This window comes from Ipomoea triloba, chromosome 5, assembly GCF_003576645.1.
Source record: "Ipomoea triloba cultivar NCNSP0323 chromosome 5, ASM357664v1".
NCBI lineage: Eukaryota > Viridiplantae > Streptophyta > Magnoliopsida > Solanales > Convolvulaceae > Ipomoea > Ipomoea triloba.
The window spans coordinates 7,962,756-7,980,199 of NC_044920.1; the positions used below are offsets into that span (position 1 = coordinate 7,962,756).

At 39.8% G+C, this 17,444-nt stretch overlaps 1 protein-coding gene across 1 annotated transcript; it reads right to left on the reverse strand.

Annotated features, from left to right (window-relative positions):
• Window positions 1-6,984: 6,984 nt before the first annotated feature.
• On the reverse strand, window positions 6,985-8,201 carry LOC116020177. Its single transcript, XM_031260658.1, has 2 exons — window positions 7,680-8,201; window positions 6,985-7,575 (listed from the first exon to the last, which is right to left on the reverse strand). The coding sequence occupies exons 1-2, from the start codon at window positions 8,199-8,201 to the stop codon at window positions 6,985-6,987; spliced, it is 1,113 nt and encodes a 370-aa protein (XP_031116518.1).
• Window positions 8,202-17,444: the final 9,243 nt, after the last annotated feature.

Genomic DNA, 17,444 nt, shown 5'->3' on the forward strand with positions numbered 1-17,444 from the left:
TTCCATAATCCACTTACTTGAGTCCATGCTCCACTTGCTACTTTTGGTAAAAGTTACTCTTTTTAAATTCCCATTGATCCTCGTTCTAGGGAATAAGACCGACTTTGGATTGGTGCACCTTCTATCCGTTTGTTGTGGAATTCTGATGTGGCATCCACTTCTGGCACCTCCTTAATATTTTATCTCCATGATATTCTTCTTCTCCAAACTTTAGTCATGCTTCCTGACCGTCATTTCAGCCTTTTGGAGAAACGTCAGTTTATCGAGACCAAGATTGATGTCTCGATTGTTTGATGTCTTGATCCCCATATATCGAGAGGTCTATCTCTCGAACTCTGCTTATGTCTCGAACTGGGTTGTTGTATCGAGAGGTCCTACCTCTCGAACTATACTTATGTCTCGAGACTTAGTTGATGTCTCGCAGACCCTTATTCCTCCAGTGTTGTCCCGTGCCTTCTTCTGATCTATCTATAAGATTACAACACGAGACTTTCTAAGATGTTCACACAAGTTTACCTTAAGCTTAAATATTTTCCGAGTTGAGCTCAAGTTACCCGGTTGTATTTTCGCTCTTAGTTTACTTGTCGAACTTACATATAATTTCTATCTTTCGAGACTTAGGGGATTATAGGTTACATTTGGTATCATCAAAACCTATTACAATATGTTCCTAACAGCGTGTGCATTCACGTAGTAAAATTATCAATGAAACAAAAATTTCCACAATTGACTAGAAGTAGTCAATTGGGTTAGTAGCAAAAACAAGTAAAAACAAAACAAAATTAAGTGGAATGGATTAACATTACTCATATCTAGCATTCATGCAATCATAGTAAACAAAAACATATGACAACCTATTGCCCTCTGATAAGACTCCGAGATACCCTTATTTCAGGCACATTTTAGGGTGTTTTATCGCATCTATAGCATCCTTATTTGGTAAATTATATGCGTAAATGCTTGAAAATTACTAACTGATGCACAAAAGCTATTTTTAGCTTAAAAGAAGTAAAACAGGAGCCCCGGGAGCAAATAGGACCAAGAGATGAGCTTAAAGAGCAAACCAGGCAAAAGCGGACCCCGGAGGACCAAACTAGAAGGCCACACGCGTGTGAGCAAGCGTGGAAACTTTCCAGAAGCTCCCCACGCACGCTCACACGCGTGTGAGAGACGTGGAGGCGTGATGCGCGAATTTCAGCTAGGGTTGTCATTTCGGAGACTATTTAAACCCCTTTGATGAATTTTCAGAAAAAGTTCCTAGAAAAATAGTTTTCCTTTTCTTAGTTTTTCCTTTGGAGAACTTTCTCCATTTTTCTTAGCTTTTTATATTAGATCAATCTCCATTGTAGCAAGACAACAAGCTTGGATTGAAGATCTTCTTCTCTCTAGGTGATCTCTATTTCATTTCTATAATTTTAGCTATCTTGTTCTTCGATTAAATTAGCTTTTGCTTGCATTTCATATTATGAGTAGCTAGTTTAGTCTTGGGATTTGGATTGTGTGATTGAATATTGATTGTGTGATGATCTTATCTCCATATCTTGGATCTACGAGTTTGTGTTGATGGATTATCTATTCTTGTCTTTTGATTGTTGTTTTGATGAGATCTTGTTTGGATTTGGCCAATCTAGATGAGAGATTGAGCTCTTGACTCTTTCATGTCTTTGATTAGAGTTCGGATTTGAAACTTGACACAATCATAGTTCCTATGGACTTCTTAAGAATAGTAGGATAGTGTGTAGCTAAAGTGTTTGATAAAATTCCTCTTAGAACTTTGGATGCTTGAAGGCACTCCTAAGTCAAAGAAGCCTTAGTACACAAAGGTGTAAAAGGACTAAGACAACACACTCTTGAATAGACAATATCCTAGCAATCCTAATCCTTGACCTTAGACACTCCACTATGCAATATTCATGAACACTATCCAATCCCTACCCCTTTTACATATTCTCAAAACCACTTTTACTTTACTACTCTCTTGCACTCAAACCAACCAAATGAACTACTCTCACTCACAAATCCACCCTTCACCATACTCAAATCCTCTGCATGATCCAATCAAGTAAACTCCCGAACGCTTGACACACCTCCACGTCCCTTCTTCGAGACCGACACTTGGGGAGTCACAGACTTTCCGTTTTAACACAAATATCTTTTGACACTTCAACCCTACGCAATACTCCAATGTCAATCCCCTGGGACCTTTGCTCCCTCCCTTTCACCAAATAAAAAAGGAACAATCTTTCAAGCTGAAAATATATTGCATCTTTGCATTCTATATGAATACGCATGCATATTTTGTTTTTATTATCTAAAATTGTGGCTTCATGGCTAGATAACACTATTTAACAGCCATCTTTATACCTTCTAAGTATGGCTTCTACGTTGTGTTCGTTCTCTTGAATTTAGTTAGTCTTTTGAAGTTTTAAAGAAGATATTACAAAAACAAATCTCGGAAGTTGATATTTTGTTTGTTAGCTACCTCTAAGGCTCTAATTGTTTAGACTAAATTGACCGCGTTGGCACAATTATTGCTATGTTATTAACATTGTTTAATTTTTCAAAAAAATAAAAACATAGTTTAACAAAATAAATGATAATATGTGTTTTGTGTGGGTGGATTTATTATGAAAGAATGTGTGGGATGACTCCCGAGTTTGTCGGTCTCTAAAGAAAACAAATTGGAAGTATTGATATGTTCTCAATCAAGGGAATAAAGATGCACAATCGTCATACGCCATATCACATAGAATGAAAGAAATAGAATCATGTTGTAGTAAACGAGCTTACAAAGAATAATATTTGAAATCAAGTAAAAGGAAGCTAGCAAGGAGTTGCAAATTAGATATGATGCATCATTTTGTTAATTAGGATCTAGGTGTATTGCATTGCATTGGTTGCCACTCTTGAAAGCATGATTAACATAACTCAGATATTGAAAATGCAATTGAAAGTAAGATTGAAATGTAAATCTAGACAAAGAATTGAGATTACCTAAGCAATTGAAATCACAATATAAAAGCAATTAACTTCCAAGTTTGATATTCATCAAGTACAAGATTAAGCTAAGTTCTAAGTGTACTTTCTACAAAATCTGAAAATTCTCCCTACAATCTAGGAACTTCCAAAATATACCAAAAGTCTCCCTAAAATATCTAATCTAAGCTTTTAGATAGCCTTCCCTCCAAAGCACTTCTTCAAATCTTCGTGCCAGGGCCGATCTACGAACCAATCCATGAGCGTGGGATGCTCGTGGATCGATTACTTAAATTTCCAACAATTCTTTCCATGAGCGTGTATCAGCTCGTGGAACTTTCTGGTTCCAATCCACGAGCCATCCACGCTCGTGGATCTCCTATTGACTGGTTCCACTTTGGCTTCTTCCTTGGTTGCTTCTTTGTCAAGTCCACATGCCTTCTCCTTAATCTCAAAACCTTCAAAACAATCTAAAGTGCACAGAATTGTAGAGTTTTGCAAAGATTAGTACATTAGAGCAAATATCACCATAAGTTAACCACAAAAGGTAGCAATTAACACAATTTCAACCCCTTATTGACCCTAAATATAGGTATCTTTACAAAGGAAGATAAAACCCTTTTAAAATCAAATTAAGCATCGGGAAACCATTTTTCACACCAATTAACCAGGCGTGCAATCCAAATTTAAGTTCACCTTTCAATTTACAAGGGCCTTCAAGCCGATCCCATTAGAATTGAAAATGAGGCATTAAATTGAGAAAGGATAGGAGGTTTACAACCAAGTAGAGCATCCATTCCTTTCCACACTTTAGCTTCTAGCCATCCTTGCCTCCACCATCAAAGCTACATGAAACAATGTTAGCATATGAACAAACAAATGAAGTGCAATAGAGTAGAAAGCTACTTTTATTATTTTTATCTTTTTTTTTTCTCTTTGGTTTCCTTTTTTTTTCCTTTTTTTTTTCTTTTTGCTATAATCTTTGGGGTGCCTCCCAAGAGTGCCACGCTTAACGTCTTTAGCCCAACTCAAATGCTAAAGAAAACAACCATCATAAAGCTAAAGAACATCAAACATAGTGTAGTCTAAAACATGAGCTAAAAGAACTTCAAGCTAAAAAAACTATTAAAAAGTCTAAAAAGATAAAATTGCATGAAATGGAAATTGTCTAAAATGTAAACAACCATACGAAATCAATACAGATGAAAGCAAGGTAAAGAAAAATTAAAGGCGGAACCCCGCGCATAGAGAACCTAATGTTTGTTTCATGGGACCCAAAGAACAACAATTCAAATCACAAATTTTTTCAATTCAATTATTCTTTTTTTCCTTCTTCTCTTGCTTTTGCCTTGAGATGGAGGATGGAAGTGGTACATGAATTGTGTTTGTAGCTCATCCATTATATTACCAGGCCTTGTCTATCAATGACCTCCCTTTGCCGGCCAATATGCACTCTGTGCCTAGCAATCTCGTCCCCATGTCTAGTGAGCTCCTCACCATGCCTCGCAAGTGTATCTCCATGAGCTCGGAGGAGGGCTCTTTGCTCTTGATGAAAATGGTATTAGAGAGCCTTCATGGTCTCCCAATCATGGACATTCGGGTAGTGTGGTGGCACGGTGTATTGTGGCTCGGGTTGTCCTTCCTCCTCCTCATCATCATCATTTTGTCCCCCTTCACCGACCCTAGTGAGTTTAGCTTGTAGAAGGTCAGCTACGGTGATAGGCTTCATGGAACCAACTACTTTCTCCTTCCTCAACTTCACCTAAAGACCAAGTCCATAGCATAGTGAGGTCACCAACGGGCCAATGAAGATGTATGGAACATTCTCCTTGTGTTGAGTGGTAAGCTATTTTTTTACTTGTGCGCCCATATTGATTGACTCCTCCTTCTCTATGCCCCATAAATGAAACAAGTCCATGCGGTAGGCTTTGTGCAAGTTAGACACTCTCCTCGTAAAGTTAACCTCAAGGACGTACCTCATCGCCTTAAGTGCATTGCTCAACATGGCCGAAGCATGCATATTGCTTGTATTGTATTCGGCCAAGCCTCCGATGAGTACCTTCTAATAGTCAGTTGCCTCCCGTTCCGAGTGGAAGTTAGATCGATAGTTGTGGAACGCATGGCTTTCCATTTCATCTTGGGTGTAGATCCCCAAATACTTCCCCAAATCATTCACCGAGAGCATGTAAGACTTGTTGAACAAGGTGGAGAAGATGGAGTGCTTGTTGTCATTGTACTCCTTTGTGAGTTCTAGAGTAGCAAGGAACTCAAATGTGACCAGGGAATAGGTGTCCCCTCTCCACTCGAAGATAGTGCTCCATTGAGGGTGTGAAATCATGTTCTGCACCTCTTGCCTACACCCGAAAGAATCCAATATTGGGTAGTCAAAATACTTGCCACCAAGCACCTCCGATGTACGTATTAAGATGTGCAACCTTTACCAATTCGGTGGCCTTCAATTTCCTCAAGACCCTTGCGCCAAGAATAGACTCATCATCCCCAACATCTTGCATCTCAACCTCCGTCGGATTACGACTTGAATTTGATCAAATTTTCTCTTCTTTGCCACTTCCTTAGTCCTTCCCATGATCTTGCAAAGTCTCAACAAAAAGAATTCTTTCCATGATTACCAAGGTTAGCAAATAAACACAACACTCTTCTTTTTCCTCTTTTTTTTTTTTTTTTTTGAATTTCCACTCATTCTTCTTTCTCTTTTTTTTTTCCTCAAAATTTTGGCATTATCACCCCTTATTTTTCATCAATCCTCACTCACAACATTCATCATTAATCAATAAATGACCAATCATTCAACAAGAATCAAGAATTTCTAATTTCAATTTCATGGTCAACAATTCAAAAAGTCAACTTCATCTTCTTCCCCAATTCAACAATTGGGTTGAAGAGTGTGAGTGCAATTCCAACAAGAGTGTGTGAGCAAAATTCAATTCCTTTCATGCACAATCTTAAAAACATGTTTCAAAGAAATTTCAATCAATCGCATGCTTATCATCAAACACATATGCAAAATTCCCAATTTCAAATTCTAGGGTTTTTCAAGCATTGCAATAATCACAAGATATGACAATTAATCACAATAATCCATCAAAACAATGTTCTATGATGCAAAGCTAACCAATTTCAACGAGTTTCAACCATCAATTTTCGTGGAACAATGTAGAATCAAATTCAAGTTCAAAGAGAGAGAAAACTTCATGAACATGGCTATGGAAGATTAGAGTTTAAGGATTTTACCTCTTGAAGGTGACCCTTGCAAGATTAGAGCTTGAAAATCTTTGAAAGATGGAAGAAATATAGCCAAAAGAACAATACCTCTCGTGGGAATGTTGGTTTTCGTGGGTTTGGGGTGGAAAAATGGAAGAGTGATGTTTAAATAGCCTCAAGTCTGAACCTTTACCGTTGATCGCTTGTGGAACTTTCTGCTTCCTTTCCACAAATTTCCCATGCTCCTTGACTGGAGCGTAGGACTTTCTGTCTTAAACCCACAAGTTGTCCACGAACGTGGATCAACTCGTAGAAGTTTCGGTTTTCAGTCAACATTTTTCCCACGTATATTGTTCAACTCATTGAACTTTCTGTTTCTAATCCACGAAGTTTCTGTTTTCAATCAACATTTTTCCCACGTACATTGTTCAACTCATTGAACTTTCTGTTTCTAATCCACGAGAAGTCCACAAACGTTGATCACTCGTGGATTGTAAGCAGTGTACTTCCCAAATTTTTGCCCTGTTTTCCTTTGCCATTTTCTCCACTTTTGACCATATTTTTGCTCAATTTTTCTCAAGATTTCACAACACAACACCTACAAGTTAATTCAAATGGTATCCCAAAACAAAAACCAACAAAAGCACAGAAGAAACAACAACAAATATTCACAAGATAACACTTGTGTTGCCTCGTAAGAAGCGCCACGTTTAACGTCCATGGCTAGACGCAACTTCTATCACTTCAACCATAATCTTTCACCTTTGGTTGGAAGCACTTTGGAGCTCAAGTGTTTTTCAAAACCATTTTCTCTATTTCCCATATAGGCTTGGTTTCAATTTTCACCTTAACCAATTGCTTTGAATTGCACACCCCATCTTTCGCACTTGTAGCCATGTCGACCTTAGCTTTATTCACATCAAACCGGAGAGTGATTTCGCCCGTGCCAACATCAATGATGGCACGACACATAACCAAAAATGGCCTCCCAAGAATCAATGGGCCAATTGAATCCACATTGCCCATGTCACATACTACAAAATCAACAGGCACCACAAATTCACTGACTTTTACCAAGACATCCTCTTCTATGCCCTTGGGATACCAGATAGTCCCATCGGCTAAACGAAGTGTGAGTCGAGTCGGGTTCAAGTAAGGCAATTTCAATTCATCAAAGACACAAGTTGACATTAGATTGATTGAGGCTCTGAGATCGGCTAGAGCCTTGTTGAATTCCATATCCTTGATGGCACATAGAACAACAAAAGCTCCAGGGTCACCCTTTTTGATGGGGCACCCCGTAGAGATCAAAGCCGAAATCTCTTTACCTACACATGCATACTCCTCAATTTCCTCATCATTTTCCAACAATTTTCGCTATTGAGCATCATAATGGATTTTTCCAAGAAAGCATTAAATGTACCTCTCTTTGCCCATGTGTCTTTCTTTGCGGGGGTGTTTGGGTGGTGCTTTGGAAGCACCTTCTCATTCTTTTTAGCCTTGAGATCACGAGAGGTGATCCCCCCCTTCTTTTTGCTTTCAAGACCACAAGAGGTGGTCTCCGTAGCTTGGAACACTTGACCCCAAGAGGTGGTCTTCTCATCTCCCTTCTCTAGGAAACCACAAGAGGTGGTCTCCTCAACCTCCTTAACATTCACATCACAAGGATTGGACCCCTCACACAACCAATCCATGGCATCTTTCCTCCCAAGGCTCTCCTTTTTGACCGAGATGGCATTAACCCTCTCTTTTGAGTTATTCTCCGTTTTGCTCGGCAATGCACCCCATTGTCTTTCGGACTTCATCCGAAACATTTGCACCACTTGTGTTTTTATGTTTTTCTTTGTAGATTTTGATTCTTGGCGCATTGTCGCTATCTCTTGTCGAAGATCTTGAGTTATCTCTTGCTTGAGAAGAACTCGATCATTCTTAAGCTCTAGGATCACCTTGGATAGCCTCTCATCTAACTCTCTCGTATCACTTCTTTGACCGGGGTGGTCCATTTGGGAGACAAATGGTGGTCGGTAGTGAGTCAATTGCGCTCTTCCTTGATTTTGTGGGCCATAAGAAATTCGGCCCTTATCACCATCGGAACCATAGGTGGGTTTGCCACCTTGATTATTTTGGGGCCTCCCTTGGTACCCCCCCTGGTTATTCCACCCTCCTCCTTATTTCCATACTTGATTACCTCCACCACCATATTAATTGTAGGCATTTCCCCTTGGATAATCCACCGTTTCTACTTGCTCACAAGCAGATGTGGACGTGCAAATCAGAGTATTATGAGGACCTCCACAAATATTGCAATAGAGAGTAAGTGCCATACAAGTCTTTGATTTCACCTCCAACTTTTCCACCATCAGTTGCAACCTTTTGATTTCATGATTCATTGCATCCACATTGGCATCACTTGCAATGTTGTCCTTGACCTCATACATTCCAGCCCCGTTGTCTATCTTGTTATACCAAAAAGAAGTGTTTCAAAATATCCTTTCTATCAATTCCTCCGCGTCTACTGGTGATGAGGATACGGAAGCTCCATGGGATGAGGAGTCCATAAGCATCTTCTCCTCATCCGTGAGGCCTCCGTAGAAGGAACTTATAACATCCTAGGGATGGAGCAAGTCCGGCGGGCATTGCATCTTAAGAGATTTGAACCTTCGCCATGCCTCTCCTAGGCTTTCAAGTGGGCTTAGTTTGAATTCTTGCACTTGCTTGCGCACTTTCATCATTTTGGTCAACGGAAAGAACTCATTCATAAATTCTTTGTGGAGATGATGTCATGACTGGAAGTAATGGTCATCTTGGTTATCAAGCCATCTAGATGTTTCCCCTATCACGAAGAAGGGAAATAGCTTCAACCGAACCACCTCATCTGATATGCCCTCTTGGCGAAACATCCCACATGCCCTTATGAAGCGAGAGATATTCACATGTGGATCCTCTGATGGCAACCCACTAAATGGACGTTTTTGGACTAGGTTCAGCACCGACGATTGGATATAGAAGTTGAGGTTCTTCAAAGGCGGAACGTAGATTGAGTTGTGCATGGAGACATCCGGAGTCATATACTCCACAATCGTTCGACCTCTTTTCTCATTGGGTGCATCAAAAAATTCCTCAACCCGGATTGGGTTCGGATGCCCTCCAATGTCAATTAGTAGTTCTTCCTAATGTGTTGGCTCAAGTGGGATTTGAGTTCTAGGTTGAGCTCCTACTCTAGGTGGGTGGCTGTGAGTAAGGGGTGGAGTGTGTGGAGGAATTCTCCTTCCATGGGAACCTCCTCTATTTGTAGCACTTGTTGATTCCATTTCCATCCCTTGGTTGTGGTGTAATTCTCCTCCTTGTGACTCGGTTTATTTCAAGATTTAGAGGGAGTAGGCCTTAGTTGCCTCAAGCTCTCGTTTGCATCCAACCCTACACAAGTGAAAGAAGACAAGTGTTTCCTCCCCAAACTAGAAGGAGTTTGCAAGGGAGGTTAGTGGAAACAAAGTAAAACAAAAAATTAAAAAAAAAAAAACAAAAAAAAAGTGACAAGTTATCAAATAATGCAACTATACGAACGTTCGAAAACAAATCAACAATAACCGTTTGCCTTCCCTGCCAATGGCGCCATTTGATAATATGTGTTTTCTGTGGGTGGATTTATTATCAATGAATGTGTGGGATGACTCCCGAGTTTGTCGGTCTATAAGGAAGACAAATTGGAAGTGTTGATATGTTCTCAATCAAGGGAATAAAGATGCACAATTGTCATACGCCATATCACAAAGAATGAATGAAATAGAGTCATGTTGTAATAAATGAGCTTGCAAATAATAGTATTTGAAATCAAGTAAAAGGAAGCTAGGAATGAGTTGCTAATTAGATATGATGTATCATGGTGTTGCTTAGAATTGCATTGCATTGGTTACCACTCTTGAGAGGTTTTGCTATTGTCTTTCTCCTCTCTGTCTACTAGGCATGCCTTAGGTTTGGAGTTCTTTTAGGTAACCAAATGCCTAAGTGACATTTCAACAAACACTTTGCCTTCACTCCTTTCCTATTTCTACTTTTCGGTCTAAATGCAAGAAATCATAATTGAGTTGGATCTATATGGATTCTTGCAATCTCTTGCCTAGAATCCATGCCTTACAACATTCCTAGAGGTGGACATACTCTAGAAAGCATACAAATCATCAAGAATGACAAAAGTAATTCAATCAATCCAATGCAATTCAATCACCTAATTAGGAATTTAGGTCTACACTAGCATCATATCTAATTTCACAATTCAATTCCTATAAAAGAGCTAGCCACACATGCTAGCAATTGAAAGCATGATTAACCTAATTCACAAATTGATAATGCAATTGAAAGTAAGATTGAAATGTAAATCAAGACAAATAATTGAGATTACCTAAGCAATTGACTTCCAAGTTTGATCTTCAAGTACAAGATTAAGCTAAGTTCTAAGTGTACTTTTTACAAAATTTGAAAATTCTCTCTCTACAATCTAGGAACTTCCAAAATCTACCAAAAGTCTCCCTAAAATATCTAATCTATGCTTTTAAGTAGTCTTCCCTGCAAAGCACTCCTTCAAATCTTCATGCCAGGGCCGATCCACGAACCAATCCACAAGCGTGGGGCGCTCGTGGATCGATTACTTAAATTTCCAACAATTTTTTCCACGAGCGTGTATTAGCTCGTGGAACTTTTTGGTTCCAATCCAAGAGCCATCCGCGCTCGTGGACCTTCTGTTGACTGGTTCCACTTTGGCTTTTTCCTTGGTTGCTTTTTTGTTAAGTCCTCATGCCTTCTCCTTAATCTCAAAACCTTCAAAACAATCTAATGTCCACAAAATGATAGAGCTTTGCAAAGATTAGCACATTAGAGCAAATATCACCATAAGTTGACCACAAAAGGTAGCAATTAGCACAATTTCAACCCCTTATTGACCCTTAAACATAGGTATCTTTGGCATCTATCAATAATGATGTGTAGTATTTTTTGGTGAGGTGGATAACTGGTAAAATGAAGAGTCAAGACTCCCCGAGTGTTGTGTCTCTCGAGGATGACAAATTAGAACGAATTAGTGTTGGCCTTTAGGAGGTTGAAAAGAAAGAGTTACGGGATTTGCTAAGATTGGATGTCATTTGTAGGAAGGTTTGAAAGTGGTTGTGTTTGTTGTAATTAAAGGAAAAGTAAGGTGGAGATTGGGGCTCGTGGCTAACCTATGTGGTCTACTATCTATTGGTTTTGCAAGCAAGGGACTAGGATTTCGCTAGGGAGTTCATGGCACATCACCAAGTGGCATCACACTTGGACTCCCACATCCTCATTCGGTTGGGGCATTTTATCGAACACATTGTCTACCACTCCTCTCGGACCTCGTCCTTTCGAACTAAGGGCGGAGATGTGGGTGAGTTAGACTCGTGACTGGCCGCTATCGCGCACACACACACTTCCTATGGGTTTGCTACCTAATGTGGCCACATTTAGGCACAAAGCATTATGAACATCATCCACACAAGTTTATCATCAAACAATCACAAGCTCACAATCTAAAAGCTATTTCATATCAAATCAACCACAAAGTTTAGCTTCGGGGCCACCAATCCCCTTTCTAATCTACTCTAACACGCTAAAGAAACAAGAAAAAGAAATGAAATCTCAAAGAAACAAATATTAGATTAAGCGTTGGAGAGAATAGTTACCACCCTCAAGAGGGGAGTCTTTTACACTTTGTTCTTGAAATTCCAATCTTCATCATTGCCCTTGAATCTAATCTAACCTAGAAGAAAAAGAATTTCCCCCAAGAGGGGAGAAAAACCCTAAGAGACCTAATCTAATTCTTAATATATGGTAATATATGCTGCCTAGGTCTTGGGATAATGAGCCTTATATAGTGGGAACAAAATATGGGCAAAATAGACAATTTTCCCTAAGCTGATTTTGGGGGTGTCACAGGGCTTTCGACGCGTCGAGCCAGGGGCTTGACGCGTCGAGTCCCCAAGGATTTTATGAGAATTTGCTACAGCACATTCTCGACGCGTCGAGCCTTGAGTCTTCGACGGCTGTCGCCACGCGTGGTGGAGGGCGTGGTGAGTTTCTGGAATTATTCCATGTCCATCCACACGCGTGTGGGGCTGCGTGGGAGGCTCCTGCTTCATGGTTTCTTCACTTTTTGCTCGGTTTTGGCCTTGAGTCCTCCTTATGTTTGTAGAAACTCTTCAAAACAACTTCCATAATCATGTTAGAGGTTTTTGGTCACATCTGAGTCTTAATGCATGAAATCCTTATAAAATGGGTAGCAAACTATACAATATTAACCTGTAAATGACCCTTAAAACAGACTATTCTTGGTGCTTATCAAAGTTTCCACACTTAAACCTTGCTTGTCCTCAAGCAAGCATACTATTAAATCCTAATCATATAAGTACCAATGATAGTTCGTTTTCTCATTGTTTATGGATCAAGCGATGTGTGGGTGTTCGGAGTTGAGTGGGTGAAATTCCCTACACTATCTACCAAGACCACTAAACTCATGTCGACCAAATGTAAGAAGTATGCTAAGGAAGTTAAGGTCTCAAGAGATGGATATAACATAAAAAGTTTTGTTCACACCTCTCAAGCATGCAAATGACAAAAGGGTTTCACCTTGTATTTTCTATGGGCCTCTAGCCGATCCGACTAGTGGGAACGATGTGTACCCCCTAGCCAATTTCCAACCAAAACACCAAAGCCCCTTTACGCAATATAAGTGAGGGCAGGGACATGGACCGCTCATCGCCATGGCTTGGGCGATCACTCTATTTTCTCACCTCCTAGGATAACGTCATCAGGCAACCCGACTTCACATGGAGCCCCATGCTTTTTCGAAGACAGTGCAATGGGTGCCTGAATCCAAGCGAAGCGGCTCACCTCCTCTCTATTTTTCTCATCTTTCAGGATCTCTTCTGGGTAACCGACTTCACATGGATCTCCATGCTTTTTCGAAGACGGTGCAATGCTTACCCCGTATCCATACTAGATGGCTCGCCTCTATTTTATCTCTAGGAGTGGCCTTTGCCTTTTTACTTTTCACCATATCAACCCCTCATGCCTTTTTTTATAGGGAGTAGGGATTTTTCACTCTAAGCTCACTTAGGCTCATCTTTTGCCCCATGTCTTGCTAAGATTAATTCATTTTCCGGGCTTCGTAATTTTTATCTTTCTAAAACTCAAGGGATTCGCACTCCCACTTCGAGGGATCCTTGACTAAGGTCCAAACAAAATACAAGGTTAAGAACACGCAAGCACACATAAAAATTTTCAATTTTGGGCCAATTGGTGCAAAGTGTAACTTCCAAAGCATATTTAAAACATTCAAATTTGGCACAAGGTTAGGAGTCTTCCTAGATAGTATTGGCAATAACACGCCCTCTAGTTCCTATACATTATCACTCAGTTAATAAACTATTTCAAGAAGCATACATCATTTCCACACTTAAAAGTGTGCTCTGGGCTTCAAATAAGTTTTCTGAAAATATTATACCCATTATAACAAAATCATGCAACTCATCCTCTGTGAACCAAGACAAATTTTGCTTATAAAAATTGGAAGAAAAGTTAGAATGATATACCATACGATGCGTCTCTACAACCTTATCTTCAGCTTATTGCCCATCTATTCTCTTTAAGATTGTTGGCTCATCATCTCCTTTCTTTTGGTATTAAGCAATTTAAAAGTAAATCTATGCCTCTGAAATGTTTATCCTGCATCTTTTAGCTTAAACAACTACATAGAAATAAACTCAAAGCAACTAAAAGAAACAAAATAATAACCGTAAATAAAATTTGCTTAAAAATAAAGGATAACGTTGGGATTGCCTCCCAAGTGCGCCATGCTTTAACGTCTCCTGGCGAGACGTGGTGTGCTCTATCCTTCAAAGCACACTAATTTTGGGACCTTACCAAGTGTCCCATGTACTTTTGCTTCAAGAAATGCCCCAAGGTGTTGGACATTCTTGAATTCGAAAGTAAATAAAAGAAGAGCATGGTATGTAATCGTAAGGTTTTTGTTCTCAAACACTCCCCTGGATTCCTCTAAGGTAGTGTCATCTCCCTTTATTTTGTGATTTTCTTTTCCACCCCTGATGTTCTTATCAGGTTCATCATAAGGTTGAGACCATATCCCTTCACTGAAAGTCATATCACCCCCCTCAATTCTCTCGAACAAATCAAACGTGAAAATTCTCTCCTTATCCATCATCTCTTTCTCACACTCTCTATTCTCATTTCCCCACTCTAATTGTCTAAAAGAATCACCCTTTTCTATTTCAGAATATAACGAAGTAATATCCCCCTCACCTATCAACTCATCTCATCCCAAATCATAGGATTCATTTTCCAAGAATTTAAAACTATTATATTCATCTTCAAACAAACTAGAATCCCTATGATTTCCAACCAATATATCACGATTCACTATAGAGTCATCCTCCCAAAAATTAAAGCAATCATAGTCGCAAGTAATAGAAATATCAATGCGTAGGGAGTCGTCTTTACAGGGAGCATGAGTATTTTTATCAAGACTTTCGCACTCATTGATAAAATTGTCAACAAAGCCTATGGAATCATTCTCCCGGAAATAAAAACATTCAGTATCATAAGAATATAAATCATTGTTGCATTTTGAAAGGGAGTCATCCAAACAAGTGTCAAAAGTAAATCTATCAAGAGAATAGGGATTTTCAAAGGCATTAATGCAAGAAGGTTTAGGAATGTTACCATATGTAGGCTCTTTATCTTCCCACACTACTTCGATGTTCTCATCATCGCTCTCCATCTCGACCTCTTTTGGATTTTCCAATTCGAAAATTGGAACTTCTTCTAGCACCGGAGCATAACAATCTACCATCCCTTCACTGCCTACTTTTTTCCAGCGTTTTGTGTATCCATCCTTGGATTGGCTTCCAGAATTGGGAGATTTTCTTCAAGTGGATAACCTATCCGTGATGAACTTGTCCTCATGAACTCCTCCATCATGGCTAGCATTTTTGTTTCAGTCTCCTCCAATGGAAGTCCTTCTTCCCGGAGAGTAGCGAGGTAATCTTTTAATTCGCTCCTGATTTTGGCTTGCAAGTTAGCCGTATCCTCCTTGGCCATTCTTGTGAATACTTCTATTTTCTCTTTAAGAATTTCGATTTCGTCCTTGGCCGGTGGGATATAATCACGAGGATCGGGTGTGGTAAAATATGGACTAGAAGGTGGTGTTTCAAAGAAATGTGTAGGATTGTTTCCTTTATGAATTTGTGATGGAGATGGGTAATGGTTGTTTGGGTGGGAATTATGGAACGAAAATGGCTCGGGAGTATAGCTTGGGTCAATTGTTCTCATTATCTGTGCAAGCTTACTCCCTATATTTTGGGATATTTCTTTAGAGTTTAACGAGTCATTTTGATAAGTGGAGTATTGTGGGGGAAATTCGTTTTGATACGGTGGGATAGGGTGTGTGTATGGTGGTGGGTTATGGTTATGTATATAAGATGGATAAGAAGTTGGATGTGGTAAGTAGTGATATGGAAATGGGTAAGGATATGTTGGTGGAATGTAAGCATGGGTGGAATGGGGGTAGTAGGGATATGGTTGGGGTGGAGTATAGTTCAAAGGAGTTCCCTCATGGTGTGGGTGACCATGGGGATACATTTGGGCTCTCATTGGCAAGCATACAAATGATTTTTCAACAAAAATTTCCTGCACAAAGCTTAGCCAACAACAAATATTTTGCAACTAAAAGTAGTTGCAAGTGAGCACAAGATATACAAGGCAATGTAAGCTCACTTCTTCAATCAAGTAGCAAAAATAAGAAAATAAATCAAAGAAAAAGAAAGCAATTCAAGAACTCTTAAAAATTTACTTCCTAAATGTCAACACAATTCAAAACCATTTGCCATCCCCACCAACGGCGCCATTTTGATGTGTAGTATTTTGTGGTGAGGTGGATAAGTGGTAAAACGAAGAGTCAAGACTCCCCGAGTGTCGTGTCTCTCGAGGATGACAAATTGGAACGAATTAGTGTTGGCCTTTAGGAGGTTGAAAAGAAAGAGTTACGGGATTTGCTAAGATTGGATGTCATTTGTAGGAAGGTTTGAAAGTGGTTGTGTTTGTTGTAATTAAAGGAAAAGTAAGGTGGAGATTGGGGCTCGTGGCTAACCTATGTGGTCTACTATCTATTGGTTTTGCAAGCAAGGGACTAGGATTTCACTAGGGAGTTCATGGCACATCACCAAGTGGCATCACACTTGGACTCCCACATCCTCATTCGGTTGGGGCATTTTATCGAACACATTGTCTACCACTCCTCTCGGACCTCGTCCTTTCAAACTAAGGGCGGAGATGTGGGTGAGTTAGACTCGTGAGTGGCCGCTATCGCGCACACACACACTTCCTATGGGTTTGCTACCTAATGTGACCACACTTAGGCACAAAGCATTATGAACATCATCCACACAAGTTTATCATCCAACAATCACAAGCTCACAATCTAAAAGCTATTTCATATCAAATCAACCACATAGTTTAGCTTCGGGGCCACCAATCCCCTTTCTAATCTACTCTAACATGCTAAAGAAACAAGAAAAAGAAATGAAATCTCAAAGAAACAAATATTAGATTAAGGGTTGGAGAGAATAGTTACCACCCTCAAGAGGGGAGTCTTTTACACACTTTGTTCTTGAAATTCCAATCTTCATCCTTGCCCTTGAATCTAATCTAACCTAGAAGAAAAGGAATTTCCCCAAGAGGGGAGAAAAACCCTAAGAGACCTAATCTAATTATTAATATATGCTAATATATGCTGCCTATGTCTTGGGATAATGAGCCTTATATAGTGGAAACAAAATAGGGGCAAAATAGACAATTTTCCCGAAGCTGATTTTTGGGGTGTCACAGGGCTCTCGACGCGTTGTGCCCTCAAGGATTTTATGAGAATTTGCTACGGCACATTCTCGACGCGTCGAGCCTTGAGTCTTCGACGGCTATCGCCACGCGTGGTGGAGGGCGTGGTGAGTTTTTGGAATTATTCCACGTCCATGCACACGCGTGTGGGGCTGGGTGGGAGGCTCCTGCTTCATGGTTTCTTCGCTTTTTGCTCGGTTTTGGCCTTGAGTCCTCCTTATGTTTGTAGAAATTCTTCAAAAAAACTTCCATAATCACGTTAGAGGTTTTTGGTCACATCTGAGTCTTAATGCATGAAATCCTTATAAAATGGGTAGCAAACTATA